Genomic DNA, 18,495 nt, shown 5'->3' with positions numbered 1-18,495 from the left:
TAAGAATTTTTGAAAAAGATAAGAGATAAGTTGATTTTGGTCCTATACAAAAACATTATAACTCACGGTTATTATTATAAAAAAATGAAAATTCTTACGAAAAATGAAAATATCTTGTGAAGCCCTAATTGATTAATAAATTTTATTTTTAAGAAATTAAAGACCTATTTTTCGATTAATTCAACTCTTAATTTTTTATTTTTTATAAATTTAAGTTAAATTATAAGGTTATAATTATGTCATTAAGTTATCATTGTTTTATTATTTTTTATAAAATATATATTAGGACAATATATATATATATATATATATATTAATATAGATTAAATTTTTATTTTATTTTTATTAATAATATACATATATTAATATTATTTAATTTATGAGCTGTTTTATTATTTATTTTAGATTGGTTTAAATTTTTGGTTCGTTCAATATAATATGTTTGAAAAAGGAATTCTCGAAAAAATCTTTTAGTTTTATAAAATTTCTTGCAAAACACTTGTACTCTAAAGAAATTTCAAATTAACATTTTTCAAATGATCCTTTTACCGCTATCAATGATTTCCGTCCACCCATCGCTTAGCCATACCTCCGCCTAGTTGGTGCCCCCTTCACTTTGAATAGTCACTCTCATCCTTTGTGTGAGGGCTCATCACTTATAGTCTTAGGCTTGTAAACTCGTTCTCTTCCCTTGCTTATAATATCTTGTCATCAATTATAAAGGGGGAAGAGGGTACGCTATCAATCATGGGAGAGGAAGGAGGGGGCATTCTCATCGTTTGCTAAAAGAAAGAGTGGGGGGTGAGATTATCTTTCATCATCTTGGATGAAATGGGGCATACTGTTGACTAGTTGTTGACCACAAGAAGGGAGAAGAGCTTTATTGTCGCTCTCAAGCCCCCTTACATTGTCAATCATAAGCGAGAAAAGAGATGAGATGGCCTCAATGCCCTCATTGTTAGTAACAAGGAAAGATGAGAAGGGTATGCATCTTTATTGTTATTATCTTGTGCATGGGTCGCACATTAGACATGTAGCAAATTGGACCGACGAGATCAATGGAGGCAACGTGGACTATGAGCGATGATAAATCTAACAAAAGAAGGGATAAAATGATATTTTTAGGAAATTTGCTTAGTTCAATCTAATCCAAAGTTAATGGTAATGGATACATTCTAATCACAAAAACAAACATAATTAATCTTCTACATTAGATGCAGGACTAAATAATATGGAGTCTGACCTTTCGCGGATAACTTATTTCATTAAAAAAAAAAAGATAGCAAGCTAACTTAAATAAAATTTCTATTATGTTTTATTCACCGACAAATATGAAGCTTCTTGGCTCACACACCATGGTAAAACAAATTAATGAGTTCAATAACCCACTAATTTTATCTTTATCTAAACTCGGCTTCAATATTTATTTTTAAATCACATTTGAATAAATCAGTTATATATGAAGATAAAAAAAAGGTTTGATCCAAAGTTATATAATAATAAAAATATCAACAAATAGGATAATCCGAATCCGAATCCGAATCCAATTACGTATTTAAGTAACTGAATTTTAATCCACATCCAAATCTATCTCCAATGTTTTTTTTATTTGAAATCATTGCAAATCGGATCAAAGAGTAATCGAATCCGACCCGGTTATTCATACCACCGAGTCTCTCACGTGGGTTCTGACAGACCAGCCCCGCAGGCGGTGGGTCCAGGGAGGTCTCATGGACACGAGACAGTCTTTGGGAGGTCGGTCCCAAAAAAGACTGGGGTCCATTACGTACTCGTCACGCGCTCCGATAAAGCAACTCGGGTATCATTCTCGAACTCGTCAAAGCTATCGATGACATGTCACCGACGTCTCGGCGTTTCTTTGTCATCAGATACCACTGGCGCCCCCTCACAGGTCGGGCTATATCGGGTCCCACGGTTTTACCCAATTAAAAACCAGATAGGAAAGGGCGAGGTTAGGGACGGGTAGGAAATGGCATCACTGGGGTCTATTAATTTTAAGCCATTAAGAACGTTTCCTTACAAAAAACCCCTCCGGTCCGAAATGGTCTTCATCGTGACCCCCCGCTGCCGCATTTGGTCCTTCCTCCACTTCCCGACTCTGCTCCGTTCCCTGTTCCGGTAAAGATTAGGTCTGGATTCACCTCTTGTGGGTAAACTAGTGGCGATGATGGCGGCAAGTAGTGGTGGGAATGCGAGAGCGCTCGACCAGACGCCGACGTGGGCGGTGGCTTCGGTCTGTGCTGTTATCATTGTCATCTCCATTGTGCTGGAGAAGGGCCTGCATCGCCTAGGCGAGGTGACCCATTAGCGTGGCTGTTCACCCTCTTCTCTGTAAAACGCCTCTTGCTTTCTTTGAATTTTTTTTTCCCTTACTTTTTCGCCTTTTAGATACGTTAGTGAAGGAAATATGTTTTGATTTGTATATTTCTTCATAAGAAAAGGTTCGATTTTTCTCCCTTTTGATGTTCTTGAAGAGATAAATTTCCTTTTTTCTTCCTTTTTGATGTTCTCTTGTTGGTTTTTCTTCTCCCTCTTGTTTGGTTTCATCAAATCTTTGTTTCTTTTCATAACGTAAACTTGATTTCCATTTAACGCGAAGTGTACTGTTATTTCTCTTTTCTCGGGTTTTGTTCACAAAGCGCGTGGATGAATACGCATTTCCCGAGTAGTTGTTTTGGGAGTAGAGTAATCATGCTGCATCTTTAATTTCAGCTTCCTCCTTTTTTGTTCCTTGTTCTGTTCTTTTAGCACCTTGGCTTGCTCACTGCGTCGAGAATTCTTGTTAGTAGTTCTCCACATTTTGTGCCTGACCTGTGTTCGGTAGGTCCGCCTTTTTTACGTTGATCCTGGAGAGTAAGGATGATGTTGTCTGCTTCTGAGGCCGTGAAGTTTGGGAAATTATTTGTTTTTGACATGGTCTTGATTGACAGTGGTTCACTGCGAGGCGCAAGAAGGCTCTGTTTGAAGCTCTAGAGAAGGTGAAAGCTGGTAGGAATAATCTTTTTTCGACTATATGAAACTTAAATGCCCAATTGATTTGTTTTTGAGAAGCATCACTCTTGTACTTGATCCTTCTTTTCTCTGATTCCCATTTATATACTTCCCTCTCTATATTTGTGGTTGAAGTTATCCATCTCTATGATTTTCGTGATTTGTGCAGAGTTGATGATTCTTGGTTTCATTTCCTTACTGCTGACATTTGGACAGAACTACATTATCAAGATCTGCATACCCGAGAAAGCTGCAGATACCATGTTGCCATGCCGGCTCAAGCAGGAGGAAGTGGAAACAGAAGAGGATGAAGATCATCACCGAAGGCTTTTATTGGGTGCATACAGAGAAATGAGTTTGAAACATAGGATTTTAACGGAGGATTCACCAGTATCTGGATGCTCTGAAGTAAGTCTGTAACTCTTCTCTAAACTCGACTTGTGCATATTGTGATATTTGGAGATTAAGGATATTACTTGGCTTATCTTAAACAGTGCACAATGTATCTTTCCTAGATAGATGCACTAAATATGTTGAGTTAAGCATTCATGTCCTCCTGAATTGTTAGTTTCTCTCTTGTTGAACTTGTTATGTTTATAATTCTTCTGTGAGTTGAGTCTTGCTTTTGCTGTCTGTCCAACATGGTTATTTAGCATAACACTCTTGCCACTACCTATAATTTCTTATCAGGGCAAGGTATCACTTATCTCGCTAAATGGTCTGCATCAGTTGCACGTGTTCATTTTTTTCTTGGCAGTCTTCCATGTAACATATAGTGCTCTAATAATGGCTCTGGGAAGGGCAAAGGTAAGCATAAGGAAACATCATACTCTTTTTATCTTGGATAAATTTCAATAGGTGCCCAAATCTTGAAGAAAAATACTATGAATCTCTTTCATGCAGATCCGAAGGTGGAAGGAATGGGAAAAGGAAACCTCATCTCTACATTATGAATTTTCCTACGGTAATTACATTCGTAGTCCGTGCTATTTGACATTTTTGAGATGGAAATTGTGTTGCCATCTAATCACCTGAAGTCTTCTGAAGCCTCTCTATGTCTCTAAGTACAATTGCAGTACCTAGTCACTAGTGTGACAACAAACGAGGAATTATTTTCTTGTTGTCTTCTTATTCTGTTCCCAGACTTCTTATGATATAGTATTTTCATCACTCTGAAAAATTCTTACTAGCTCAGCTAGAACTGGCCTAATCTGAATTTTTCTGTTAATGCTAGCCAAATGAGCAACCCTGTCTGACCAACAGCCTGTCTTTTGATCTGAAATGAATTGAAATTGAAATAAGGTTGATTTGATTGATCTGTATGGATCTCCCAGTAAAGCATATTTTTTTGTCTTTTGATCTGTAGGAGGTAACCACTTTTTTAGTGTGAATGTACCATACACAGTGATAAGTGACAACTGAGAGATCCTCCATGAGAGGGGTTGAACTTTACCTTTGTTGATGATGACCTTGATGAATGGTGAATTTTAAAGTGGTTCCCTTTTCTAAACCCATCTATATCTATCTTAGGTTTTATCCTTCTTATCCCATCAGCCATGAATTCCTTTCCACATACTATCAGCCGAAATATGACAAAAGTCCTTATCTTCTAGTAGTCCTCCTATGGTAATTGCATAAGCCACTTGACTGGTACAAAGTATCACTCACAGTGTTGATGTACTTTGTTAGGACATTTCTGATATTGCTTCTACATTTTCCTAGCAAAGTAAATCAGCCATCATTTCCCTGGATGAATCTGTGTTTTCCATTTACAGCATTCAAGATATTCTTTTATTGCTCCACTCGAATGCACAAGCCCTTTCTTTCCATTTTAAAGGAGCAAGCTACATTAGCTCGTACTCAACTCATGCGGGAAAGTATTCACTCTTTGCTCTGTGAATGAACACTACCATGTTTTTCAAAGGTCACTTCTGTTGCACTTTGCTTGAAACATTCTTGAGCAGAGGCATGCTTGCTATTGCTATCCCACAACTCATGTTACGTGAGTAGGAGGAATTAAGATTTTGATATTCTATCTCTGTTGATGCTTCTTTTTCTCGAACAGTTAATGAGAATTTAATCAGGTTATTTTTACTGCATTCAACTGATGCAGATCCTTCAAGATTCAGATTTTCACGTGAGACATCTTTTGTGAGACGACATACAAGTTTTTGGAACAGAATACCAATTTCCCTTTACATCGTAAGAATGTCTTGCTTTACATAGTATTGAAATTCTTGTTGTTCATAATAACTATTTGTGCTTATCTATGGACCTGGCTTACTAATATGCAATGAATTAACGCAGAAGATTTCTTTTGACTTTCTTTTGATTGAAAACCACATCCTCTACATTTATACTGTTCACAATTTTACGCCTAGTTATGTTTGTCACTTGATGTCCAATTTATGCAGGTTAGTTTTTTCAGTCAATTTTTTCGATCTGTTAGGAGAACTGATTACTGGGCCATGCGACATGGCTTCATTACTGTGAGTTTTTTCCAGTAGAAATATGCAGAATACCTTTATATTAGTTCTTATTATGTTTGTTTCAGAACAAAAATATTATTTAGTGCTTACTTTGTTGGTAACTAACATTTTTACAGGTTCATCTATCTCCTGGTAGTAAGTTTAACTTCCAAAAATATATTAAAAGGTCATTGGAGGATGATTTCAAGGTTGTTGTAGGAATCAGGTACAGGAAAATATATTTGTAGTTCTCATGAAGCTGTGTGATTATTATCAGTTTCATTTTAACTAATACACCCTGATTTAGTGCTTTGAATATGGAGAGTAGTTATGCTTGCATTCTTATATTAATTCTTTTCTATTTTTCTGCTACGAATGTTGAAAGAAACTATCTAACAACTAAATTAGACATGTGAATTTAAAATTGCATTAAAACCTGAAATTATGGGAATGGTACTTCACAAGATAAAGAAAGCAGCCATAAGATTTGTTCAAACTTATAGCTTTTACCATCATGCCTTGTTCTGTATTAAAACTGTACATGCAGTATTCCACTGATAATCCTGGGTGGTTCTTCCCTGCCAATTTTAACATGCTCTTTGTTATGGCTGGACAGTCCTGTTTTATGGGCTTCTGCAGTTCTCTTCTTGCTGCTCAATGTTAAGGGTGGGTGACTCATAATTTTACACAGAATACTGGTAGTTTATTGTTTTCAGATGTCTATGTATAATATTGATTTGGCTTAATAATCAACTTTATTTTCAGGGTGGCAGACATTATTCTGGATATCCATCATTCCCCTTATTGTAAGCATTTTATACATCTTCTGACCAGTGTATGTCCATCTTGTTCTGTTAATACAAATATCAGATGATTATTTTTGCAGGTGATCTTGGCTGTTGGAACGAAGTTGCAAGCAATCATCACACAGATGGCTATTGAGATCAAAGAGAAGCATTCCGTGATCCAAGGAATTCCTCTGGTGCAGCTACGTAATGATCACTTTTGGTTTGGCCGTCCTCAGTTTGTCTTGCTTCTCATTCATTTTACATTATTTCAGGTAAAATTCCTTTTCTCCTCTGTGTTAACTATTCCTTAAAAGAAAGTTACTGTTCCAATTGGATTATCTTAGAAAATATAAATGAGAGTGCACTTGTGATAATCTGAATAACTGCAAAGGATGTAGTCTAATATTTTGTGCATATGCCACATATGTTCACAATGTAGCTCAAAAGCCATGAGCGACAGTCTAATTAGCACTCAAAAGCCATGAGGTCTTCTAATATCCAAGTGGTTGGCAAAGAACAAATGAAGTTCTTGGTGAGATGCAATTATTATAACTTTATAGTATTGTTACAGGCTTAGCTGGTTTTGCCTAAATCGTGCGGCACCCTTGCGTGTCCGTCCGCAGGTCAGCCTCCCAGAAGCCTCTCATAGTCCCTTAGGACCCACAAAAGAGAAAATGGGTTAGAGAAAACGCCTCACTCGGGATCCACAAGCAAACATTTCTGAAAACACTTCATAGACAATGCAAATTACAAACAAACTTTACAAGCTCTGAACAGTTGCACAACAAAGGGTCAAAATTGTCCACTACAGATCGAATATCTCTCACAAGTGTTCACATGACACAAAATTTATTTACAAGCCTAAAACGGCCACTAAACCCAACTAAAATGGAACTATTAAGCCTTCGATCGTCCCTCTACATGCTGTGCAAAGCATGAACATATCAAGAGATACGGATATACATAAGCATTACATCCAACATCTTATTTAGAAGTTTGTCCATGATATTCTCCCCCACTTATTCCTTCGACGTCCTCGTCGAAGCCTTTACCGACACTGCAACTCCTCGTCTTTGCTGAGTCTTCAATCTTCTGCTCCAACTGCAATAGGCCTCTTAGCTCCCAGCTGCTCTCCGCTGTTGTTTTTAAATAGTCGAACCTTTTGATCCACCATGCTACTTCAACTCGTCAATGACTTTGACTCTAGTGTGGGGTTGGTTGAGTTGTGTTGATCTCTGTTGGTTCCTGTGGATCCTCCAGATAAAGAAAAAAACCATTCTTACTATGCACTAGTCTCTTAAATGCCTCATACTGCTTGAACTGGGTGGATGCATGTTGAAGCTTTAACGAGCATCGCCTCACAAACTTCTGAAGTTTTGGGTCCTTCCTCTATAAAATTTGCCCATTGACTCTTCTTTCTCTTAGTTGTCACTTCTAAGTAGATTCACATCACTTCCGCTTTCGATTGGTATTTCGTTGGGAAATGAAGCGGACAATCTACTCTTAGTAGCACTGATCACCGTTGGTGAGGATTTGACAACTATTGTCTTTTATTATCTTCGAAGGGTCTTTGAACCTATGCAGAGCTCCTCTGTTGGATAGATAAGAGAATTGGAGTACTCGGTTTCACCCATTCTCTTAAGAGTTGAGAAGGCAAAGGTTACTTGACTTCGCCCGCCTCCTCGAGGTTGTACTCTATGCATCGAGCTGGTTACTGGCCTTCGCCTGCTCTTTGCTCACACTTCTGTAGCACTTGAAGTGTTTGTACTCCTTGCGTTGAGTTAGCTATTGTGATTCACCTTCTCAATGCTATCGAACTTCTGGAATGCAAGAAGTTTTCACCCCAACTTGGAGTAACTCTTTAATAGATTTGGTCGCCTTTGGGATTGTACCGTCTTCTCTATCAACCTGGCTGCCTACTCCACTAAGTAGCAAAGGTACAGCATCGTGTATTGCCTGCTTCGTTCCTTGGTCGTGCACTCTTGCATGACCCAAAGTCCTTCACTTTCAGCTATCTTGATGAGAAGCTCGTCGACACCGGTCTTACGAAGTTCCTTGGCCTCTGCCCTTTAGCCTTGTCTCGCTACTTAGAGTTTGTCTTTGCATGCTCCACCTCCTCGGCCTCTTTCACGACCAAGCGCTCTCCCTCTATGAGAGCAAGGGATCAATGACTTTCACGGAAGTCTCACCTCTGCGGTACCATGGCGCTGCTATGCCCATGGCCCTACTATTCGTTACCTCGCATCTGCATTTATTTTCTTCACGATCAGTAGATATGTCTCTGTGGCACTCCTCTAAGTCCACCTTCATTCTAACTGATGCTTGATTTTGGGTAGCTAAGCCCCTCTGGATTCGTCGTCGCTTCTTTGCCCCTTTCGACCTCCTGCTTCAACTCCCATGCATGGCCTCTACCATCACATTATAGGGTTTGCACCGATTCTGTTCTCCTTAGCTTCCTTGGTAGCAACATCCGCTTACTCGACCTTGTCCTCTGACTTGTCGGGCTCCCTTAAGCAATTATGGGCTCTGGAGCAGTCCAACTCTCCAGTTGCTTCGATAATACCTCTGCATGATCAAATCCCTCCCATGGGACTCATTGGTACTTGCATTCGAACTTTTCCCTTGGTGGAACATAGCCCCCATATGCTGATGATCAAGGCTTTCATCCGATGCAAAATTCGATGCACGCACGGAAGACCCGCCTCTGCGGTACCATGGCCTTCACTCCTTGAATCCATAGCCCTTCTTGTCGTCGTGTTGTTCACCGAAGTGGAGCTTATAGTAGCTCCCGATCATACCTTCGTATGATCTAGTCCCTCACAGGACTAGTCGTGTGTATCACATTGTCACAAATTGTTCTATCACGATCCACTACACCATGTCGCCTTCTGGTGATATCTCTATTGCATTCTGATCCTTGTGGGATGGACTCGAATTATGATCCCTCCATGTGTGGCCTCTGCCAATACATCGCAGGGTCTCTTTCACCTTCGATTTTGTTCGCTCCTTTGGCAATCGACCTTCATCCACCCGCTCTTGGGTCAGACCTAGATGAAGCACCGCTCTAGGACAGTCCATCGCCTAGTAGCTCCCGAAGTCCATTGACTTCGCTGAAAGTGGTGCATCATTATATGGATCCTGGGCCTCTGCTCCTACCAGCACAATCTTCGCTGTGCACCGCTTCCTTCATGGCAACTTGAATGGCAACACTGTGGCATATTCTTCAAGAGTACCTGCCTCCGCGTCCTCTTGCCCCGTCTCAAGGCCTTCTGAACCCAACTTCGCCTCCGCAAGTTGAGTCGCCTTAGTTCCTCCATCAAATGCTTCTCCGAGATAAGGTGCATGTGCCCAAAAGCTCCTTTCGTCTTTGGCACCATGCAAGATGAGTCTGCTCCGTCATAATGAAGGACCCATAGAATAACATGATCCTGCTCTTGCCTCTGCAAGAGTTCATATCCTTAACCTCTGTCCATGGAAAGCACCGTGCCTCCGCTCCATGTTCCATCTTCTATGTTGGCTCCCTTCATGTGGCTTGGGTACTTCGCCAAGTTATACCCAAGTTGCTCCGCTCCTCATTTTTGCATTGAGTTTATGGTGGCCCTCGCGCTCACCATTCCACGAGTCAGCCCTCCCTTGAGTCCGATCTCCATATCAACTCCAAGTATGCCTTCATTTGTGTTGTTTTAAGTTGCTCCCCCACTTGATCTCGTAATGCATCCACTAACACATTCTCTCAAGCGAGATCATGCGACGACTCCTCGTCGCTTGCTCGGTCCATTGAGCTTCGTGGAGTTATTATTTGTTGAGGTACTCCTCCTCAACATGTGCGGTCTGTTACACATGATTCTCCCTCTAGAGAGCCGGGACTTATCCCTCCTAGAATCTATCCCGTTGGAGCAACATCTCTCTTCGTTTCGGAGACTAGCATCCCCTTGGACTCCTCTGATTTGATGAACAAACTACGCATTATTCTGCCTCCTACGGACGTATCCTTCACATGCTGAAGAGAGAGTTTCAATGCTCTATGGCGCCGAGTTTCGGTCACCTTGAGATGGCCGCGAACATTCCATCGTCCGCATACAAGCCCATGCATGAGTATCGAATTCTTCGAGTTAGCAATTCCCCTCACCTCTGTGAGCTTTGCATAACTCTTTCGGTCGATGAGCAACTCATTACACCTTGCATGGTCTCATCCTTTATCAAGCGCCTCGCTTGTCTTGAGCACCATTAAGTATAGTTGTCAACGTTGAGCTGTATCTCAAACTCAGCCATTCTAATCTTTGTGCGCTCCGCATTCTTCCAAGCTTGCTTGTTCTCGTGGTGCCTCTTACGCGAAGGGTTGGCTATTCCTCTGAATGCCAATCTCAGATGTCTGCTCCTCCGAGTGACTCATTTTCCCTCCATCTCCATGCTCGTTTTCTCTTAAACGGTCATACGTGTGCTGACTGCCCTCAACGCAGCCCCGCTAGGTCCCCCACATTTGCATGCCAAGTGTTTCTATGAGTGCTTATCCGGCTTTGATACCATCTGTCACGGACTTAGCTGGTTTTGCCTAAGTCGTGCGGCACCCTTGCGTGTCCGTCCGCAAAGGTTAACTTCCCCGAAGCCTCCCATGGTCCCTTAGAACCCATAAAAGAGAAAATGGGTTAGAGAAAACGTCTCACTCGGGATCCACAAGCAAACATTTTCGAAAACACTTCATAGACAATGCAATTTACAAACAGACTTTACAAGCTCTAAACAGTTGCACAATAAAGGGTCAAAATGGTCCACTATAAACCGAAAATCTCTCACAAGTGTCCACGTGACATAATCTTTATTTATAAGCCTAAAGCGGCCACCAAACCTAACTAAAATGGGACTATTAAGCCTTCGGTCGTCTCTCTACATGTTGTGCAAAGCATGAACATACCAAAAGACATGGACATACATAAGCATTACATCCAACATCCTGTTTAGAAGTTTGTCCGTGACAGCATGGTGGTCATTGTCTAATTTGACCATTTCATTAATTATAAATTACCAAACCATATAAATCAGGCATCTCATTCGGTGCCTGTCTGGTATAGAACCAAATTGGTTTGCAAACCAGGGTTTAATTTTTCTCGTCTGCTACAGTAACATTGAGGTTGTCATAAATTGGTCACAAATTAATAGAACTTGAAAAGACCAGTTTGATTAATTTCAGAGATTTTGGTCTTAAGGTAGACCAATTATATTAAGAAGCATCATGAACTGAACTGTGCTCATGTATAGTCCAACTCATAAGGTGGATTGCTTATTTCGATATTCGAGTGCTGTAACCTGTCAGCAAAGCCTAATTGAAACATCAGAGTTTAGAATTATAGACTGGGTTGTGGTCATGTACAACAAGAAAGTAAAAGTTGACAGAAAAGGTTGATCTACAAGGTATGGTGTCAATCTACGAGGTTGATGAGGAAGATTAAAATGGTAATATTTACTTCACTGTTGGAAAATTCCAATTTTATGCCTCTTTAGGATGCTACCGATAATATGTGCAAGTTTCACATAATTATGTAGGATTTCATTATTGGAGGTGTCCATACAGAATTTATCAATCCTTTTCTTGAATCTGCACAGACTCATACTTAGCTTGAACTCTGACTAAAGAACAATGTGATGAACTTGATCATATGAGATTGATGTGCATCTGATTCTGTAAGACGCTAGGCCATTCTGCATATCTGAGACATGCATGTTTTGTTGTTTACCTCTTGTTCTTGTAAGATGGTATGCATGTTAAAACCCTACATTCTTGTTAAGTTTGAATTTTACTCTTCTTGTTTTGCGAATCCTCATGAAACTAATTCTAGTTAAAAGCTTCTCATGCTAGCTGGCCTTCTTGTACTATTAGCTTTATGCATTTTATTTCTGTCACCTTTTTACTAGACTAGAGTCTGAAGTGTTGCTTACTATCTTCACAGAATGCTTTCCAAATAATGTATTTTCTCTGGATATGGGTAAGCCTTTTCTCTCCTTTGTAGTTCTTTGTCTTTATTATTATATAGCATATTTCTTCAGACATGACTAGCAATGTGTCCTTGGACAGTACGAGTTTGGCCTGAATTCTTGCTTCCATGACAATTTAAAGCTCGTTATTGCCAGAGTATGCCTTGGGTATGTTATTTCTCTTCTTCCTTTTCTTAGATTGCGACAAATCTGGTACGACCATGTCGCTATAACTTGATGATTATCATGATATTCTATATTCAAATGACAACAATGCTAAAGCCTATCCACAGTGTGACAATTCTGTGATGGTTTGGTTGTTTTGCGGATAATATCAACTTATAAATCTCTTGTTGTTTGTGCAGAATCGGAGTCCTATTTCTGTGTAGCTACATTACACTTCCTTTGTATGCTCTTGTGTCTCAAGTAAGGCACTCTGCTTATTCTTTTCCCTTTGTTTCAGATAATATGTGAATGAAGCAGAGATGGCAATAAAGTGTAGCTTCCTACTTGCGTCTGTAAAATGATATATGAATCTCAAGAAAAAACATACTCATACAACAGTGATATTTTCTTAATGACATTATAGATTTATGTTCTGTTTTCATAATTTTCGTGTCAGATGGGGTCGCATATGAAGAAGTCGGTCTTCGATGGGCAGACATCCAAAGCTATCAAGAAGTGGCGGCAGGCCGTGAAGAAAAAGAGCACGAGCAGTTCGACAGGTACTCCATACAGGTCGCTGTCTGCCAGTCCGACGGGAGGCTCAAATCCTTCAACTCTGGACCCAATTCATCAGTTCAATTCTGCTGGGAGCATATCGCTAACTTTCTCTCGGAGGCGGCATTTCTCAGATATAGATGCCGACGAGGCCGATGCTGAAGTGCCGCCATCAGCGCCAGCCGACAGCAGCACTTCCAGCGCAGCTCCCACTCACCTGCTGATAGGATCAACCGAGCAACGGTTGCATGAGGCGGAAGACGACACCGAAGACTTCTCATTTGTAAGGATTACGAATCCATGACGTCGCTTTGCAATTAGGCGTATTATGTTTGCTGAGAAACTCATTTTAGATGATCGAATGTACAAGTGTACGATCTCTTTCAAACGCAATTAGGCATATTATGTCTGTATGACTCGTTTTAGATCATCGCTGATAGAGCACAATTTGGTAACATGTCCTCTAACAACTGCTCACAGTGACGTCCGTGCCAACCAAGAGCATCAAAGTCAACATGATAGACCACGTCAGCACCACGTCCCTCAAGTACGATATCGATCTCGCAAAGATCGGGATGACGCCGACCGAGTATGATGTCGTCCCGCAAAGATCGGGATGGCGTTGATCGAGTACAACGTCATCCCATCGGATCAGGACAGCCCCGATCAAGTGCGACACTGCTGTTCGACGTCGAGGCACAAAGGACGCCTAATGTCCGCACGAGAAGTGAGTTCGTCGCTTAAAGGGTCGGCGGTCATAAATGTGTCAGGTATGGTTGGCCCCAAGCACAGGGTATAAAAACCCATCGTTGGGCCAGCGCCAAGGGGAGATTTTCCTAGTTTTCACTCAGTTCTAACTAAATTTTCGAAGGGGTCGAGTCCGTAAATCCCCCTCCTGACCTCAACCTGTGTGCAGGAGCTAGACGATAAGAAAGGAGGTGACTAATCAAGGGGGAGCCCCCGCATTCTGGAAGCAAGATTCGAGCTCGATCTAACCAGACGACGACTTCCACTGCTCGAGTATCCACGGGAGCGATCTTGCACATCCGGGACAGAACCGAACCGTGTTGACTCCTCAACCACGGTGTAAAGGTTCACTAACAATTACATATACAAGTGTCCAGTCTCTTCGAGACGCAATTAGGCACAATACGTTTGTACAACCTCGAAATCGATCATGTATTTTTTTTAAAAAAAAATTATAGGTAAAAACAAATGCTTTCCTGTTCTCGATTATAGAAAATATTTAACTGAAAAATAAATAAAAATAAAAAATTACCCATTCAGATAACAACGAAAGATCTAACAAAAATTAAAAACTATCGATTCAGATAAAAGCAAGATGTAACGAAGATCCTATCAAGAGAATGTCTCATATCTCTTGGCTTCTTCATATGATTTGAATGTTCGATTAGATTTGGACGGTAATGGAATCGGAATTTTAGACCTTTTCAAGTCCAACTCAAAAATCAACGAAGAATACGATTCCCTTTATGCAACAATGTTTGAAAACCTTTCGTCGATAGAGCCCACAGTCGTGTATCAAAAATATCTGCAGACGATTGTGGCCAAGGAAACAAAAGCAAAAAAAGGCATGTGAAAGATCGGAAAGCGGGGGAGGCGGCTGCTATCTCCATATGGGCCTACAAACCATTACCGCTATCACCTTCGCTTCCCTCGTTCCCATTCATTCACAAAGTGAACGCAAACACTGACTTTGAGCTGCTCCTCTGTCTCTATCTCTTTTCCGGCCCCTTTTATCCAAAGTTTGGGGCATGCGTTCGACTTAAAAGAGTCAATGAATCCCAGTGCTTCGTTTGAACTGTTGCTTGCGATAAGGCAGCTTCTCGGCCATCCTTGGTGATCCCATGAGCTACTCCACTTCTGTGAAGACCAATCGACTCCTCCTCCTCCGTCCAAACGTCGATATCGTGGGCTTGTAGTGTTTGGCTGGCGTACTTTCCATGTCACCAGCTCACAAGATATTTCCGCAGAAGTTGGTTCAAGTTAGGTACATGGAAAACTCGGAGGAATCTATGCACCTTACCTATCACGCCAATCCAATTCCCTCATCCGAAGTATCCATTTCATAGCGGCCACACCTATCGCCACTCCCAGAATATACAGCATTCAAATCCATGTACCTTAAAAGAAACGCGTCCAAAAGCTCATTGAAAATATCTCGCAAGGGTGATAATGGACTTCACCAAATCATAGATAGGTATGATAAGCCACCTAAGCCAATATACATATATATACCATTTCCAGTGTCTTAATTAATGATGTTTTATCTATCATTTTGGCATGAAGCAAATTGATATCTGGAGTGTCACCATCTTAGCTAAAGCGATTAAGCTAATAGATGTCCACGACAAGGAGAAGCAACTTAAAACGTTGATACCACATAAATGGCAATATATTTACATGAATAGTATCTCATAATATCTTTTAGAAAAGATCTTTCACCTAAATCATGAGTAAGACAAATAAATGTTGACACGAAGAGTCGCTACGTCATCGAACATGACATGATTGACGTGACAGCGTCGACATCGGGTTTCTATTCCATTGTTCGATAAAAATTGTAATTGTTTGAGAGATCTGCGCCGCATTAATCCGTGAGGTTAGGCGATTTGCCTTACCGTCCACTTTATGATCTTAGATTACCTGCCACCTTTTGGACTGCACGTAGGTATTCAATCCAAGCCTCTCCAGCACACTTCTTGCTTGCCTAAACGACGACAGCATTGTTAATGTCCGATAATTCTATGATTACCGAGATGTCACTGCCATCGTTTCGTATTTGGTTGTCATCATGATTAAGGCAATTTTCAAAAATATATATATAATATATATTGATATTAATTAAAATAAATATATTAAATTAGTATTAAAATTATAAAAAAAAATAATGCAAAATTAATGACACATTCATAACATTATAACTTCAGCTTAAATAGACCAAAATAATAAATAAAAAATTTAAATTCTAATAGTTTAATTAAATGAAATCAGATATTTTAATAGCTAAAAAAAGAAAAATTAATCAATTTGTGTTTCATTACATATTTTCACTGGTTCATGAAAAAAAATTAATATTTTTTTAAATAATAAACCTCAGTTGCATTATTTTTAATAAAATTATATTATTTTTAAAGTTTTATTCGAAACAATGTAACTCACATCCCACCTTTTCCAAAAATTCTCAAATTTACAGAAAGCCTTGCAGATAACTTACAAAGGCTTAAATGTATTACTTTATTATTAAATCATTATATATTATTTATTTAGTCATTTAAGGTGAAAGTGTAAAATTATACATTTTTATTTTACCCAACTTAAGGTAAATTTACCATAACTTTGGGAAAAAAAAACCTCACCTAAATATTATTATAGAAGATTTTATGAGGTTCTAAGATCACAAAAAAAAAATTTAAGACCTGAGTTTAACTGTTTTTAAATGGGGTCATACTATTTTTGAATGGGGTAAACCCATTCAAAAGTCCTTTTTTTTTTATATCATTAAACCTCATAAAACCTTTTATAATAATATTCAAGTGGTTTTTGTTCTAAAATTATGATAAATTCAGCTTAAATTGGATTAAAAAATATAAATAAAAATATATTTATCTTAATTATTTGAAAAATTATTATTTAGGCTTTGATAAGTTATTTGTAAGGTTTTCGGAAAACTTGAGATTTTTTTAGAAAAGGTGTAAAAGCAGAGCTAATGATTAAAATTAAAGATAATTTACCCTAATGATTAAGTACTAATTAGCCTCTCAACACAATAAAACTACAATGCCTCTCCCCTATAAAAGCAGATCTACCACACCCAAACTTCCAACTCCCCAAACTATTACTCCCTTTGCTTCCTTCATCTCTCTCTCCATCCGACTCTCTTAGTTGTGACTGTCGAGGCAATGCGTTCTCCAGCGAGGTTCCTCCAGTCCTCCGACCACGCGGAGCCGCCGAGCTCCCTGCTCATCGACTCCGACATCGTCGTCATCCTCGCCGCCCTCCTCTGCGGCCTCATCTCCGTCGTCGGCCTCGCCCTCGTCGCTCGCTGCGCCTGGCACCGCCGCTCTGCCACCGCCCCGCCCAACAAGGGGCTGAAGAGGAAGGCCGTCCAAGCCCTGCCGACGCTCTCCTTCGACTCCTCCTCATCCAACACCGCCGCCTCCCCCGACGCTGCCAACGGCGGCGTTAAGCTGGTCGACTGCGCCATCTGCCTCGCCGAGTTCGCCGACGGCGACGTGGTCCGCGTCCTGCCGCAGTGCGGCCACGGGTTCCACACCTGGTGCATCGACACGTGGCTCCGGTCCCATTCCTCCTGCCCCTCCTGCCGCCGAATCCTGGTGGTCACCGCTTCGCCGTCTCGGTGCCAGAGCTGCGGCGCCACCCACAAGGCGCCTTATGGTGGCGCCGAAAGCACGTTCTTAGCGTAGAACACAGCCCTAGTCACTGTTTGTTGTAATGTTTCTTAGAATTTAGGTTGGAAGAAGATTCGATTCGTTGTTGATGTTTCTGTATGTATATATTTCTCTTACAAATTGCAAATAGGAAGAAAATGGTGCACATGAGATGAGATCAAAATGGAATCAGATAGCTTGCAATGGGAGAAGAATCTTAGTCGCTTGGAGCTTGGCGATGAACTACCGTTCCTGGCTTTTGCTTTTCTCGGGAAAAGGTGGCAACTTGCTTTGCCAAGGACTTCTTTGGTGGTCCTTTCACATGTATCTTTGAATGGCGCGTGTCACTCCATTTTTCTTCTCCTTTCCTCTATATATATATATATATATATATATATATGGATTTGAAATTACAGTTGGTTTTATACACCTTGACAATGCGTATGGTAATAAAATTCACATATATTGACCTAAATTTCTTTTTTATAAAATTGATGCCGTATCTTTCCACTTATATTTCACTTACCTAATAGGAAGGGTTTGTCCGTCGCCTTCAAAATCAGCATTGATACGACCACTTTTAAGACCAACTTATTCTTTAACTATTGAGATTATTTTTTTATTATTCAATAATAAAACAAATGTAATTCAAATAAAAGAATCTGATTCATAATTAATAATATGTTTAAAAAGATCATTAATATATTTTTTTGTTAATGTAAATCTTATAATTTTCAACAAACTCGGACGAGTAAAGCTCCCGGCGAGGATCGAACTCGCGACCTTTCGCTTACGAAGCGAACGCACTACCACTATGCTACGGAAGCAGTTGACATTAGATTTATAAAATAAATTAATATATAATTATATTTTATTGCAAACATACGGCAAGACACATCCGTTGATCAATTATGACAAGACAGGTTCAACATCATCATGAGAGCATAATGAGTTGAAATAATTTGGGTACTCGAAGATAAATTCATATTGATGGAAGTGGTTCTATAGGAAATTTGGAAGCTCATCCTCTTTCTTTCTTCTCTACTTCTAAAAATAGAAACTGCTAAAAATTTGCCCTCCCCGATTGACTCACCATGGAAAAGCCTGGAGTTTTCGCCAGGCAAT

At 40.0% G+C, this 18,495-nt stretch overlaps 2 protein-coding genes and 1 non-coding gene across 4 annotated transcripts; 2 read left to right on the top strand and 1 right to left on the bottom strand.

Annotated features, from left to right (window-relative positions):
- Positions 1-2,039: 2,039 nt before the first annotated feature.
- LOC103973739 (MLO-like protein 9) lies at positions 2,040-13,371 on the top strand. Of its 2 annotated transcripts, none has more exons than XM_009388385.3 (15): positions 2,040-2,317; positions 2,952-3,009; positions 3,182-3,420; positions 3,703-3,819; positions 3,916-3,976; positions 5,126-5,214; positions 5,427-5,501; positions 5,618-5,706; positions 6,097-6,146; positions 6,246-6,286; positions 6,367-6,540; positions 12,214-12,249; positions 12,339-12,406; positions 12,604-12,664; positions 12,861-13,371. In XM_009388385.3, exons 1-15 carry the CDS (start codon positions 2,186-2,188, stop codon positions 13,260-13,262), a joined length of 1,692 nt encoding a protein of 563 aa, XP_009386660.2. In that variant the 5' UTR covers positions 2,040-2,185; the 3' UTR covers positions 13,263-13,371. The 2 variants fall into 2 exon arrangements, with proteins under 2 accessions (XP_009386660.2, XP_018675691.2); XM_018820146.2 differs by having other exon boundaries at positions 2,238-2,317; positions 3,229-3,420.
- Positions 13,372-16,792: 3,421 nt separating this feature from the next.
- On the top strand, positions 16,793-17,541 carry LOC103971281 (probable E3 ubiquitin-protein ligase ATL45). Its single transcript, XM_009385279.3, has one exon. It carries the CDS (start codon positions 16,882-16,884, stop codon positions 17,404-17,406), a length of 525 nt encoding a protein of 174 aa, XP_009383554.2. The 5' UTR covers positions 16,793-16,881; the 3' UTR covers positions 17,407-17,541.
- Positions 17,542-18,125: 584 nt separating this feature from the next.
- Positions 18,126-18,197, bottom strand: TRNAT-CGU (transfer RNA threonine (anticodon CGU)). The gene has a single exon. It is a non-coding gene; the product is annotated as a tRNA-Thr (tRNA).
- Between the last annotated feature and the right edge of the window lie 298 nt (positions 18,198-18,495).

This window comes from Musa acuminata, chromosome BXJ1-2 (assembly GCF_036884655.1).
Source record: "Musa acuminata AAA Group cultivar baxijiao chromosome BXJ1-2, Cavendish_Baxijiao_AAA, whole genome shotgun sequence".
In the NCBI taxonomy this organism is placed as follows: Eukaryota; Viridiplantae; Streptophyta; class Magnoliopsida; order Zingiberales; family Musaceae; genus Musa; species Musa acuminata.
The sequence above is the reverse complement of the archived record's forward strand: the minus strand, read 5'-3'. Positions and strand labels throughout refer to the sequence as shown.

Bases quoted from the DNA above. Each gene is read 5' to 3' on its own strand.
- LOC103973739 (XM_009388385.3), top strand. From the start codon at position 2,186: ATGATGGCGGCAAGTAGTGGTGGGAATGCGAGAGCGCTCGACCAGACG. The intron at 2,318-2,951 runs GTGACCCATTAG...CTTGATTGACAG, and splicing joins GCCTGCATCGCCTAGGCGAG to TGGTTCACTGCGAGGCGCAA. The intron at 3,421-3,702 runs GTAAGTCTGTAA...ATTTCTTATCAG, and splicing joins CAGTATCTGGATGCTCTGAA to GGCAAGGTATCACTTATCTC.
- LOC103971281 (XM_009385279.3), top strand. From the start codon at position 16,882: ATGCGTTCTCCAGCGAGGTTCCTCCAGTCCTCCGACCACGCGGAGCCG.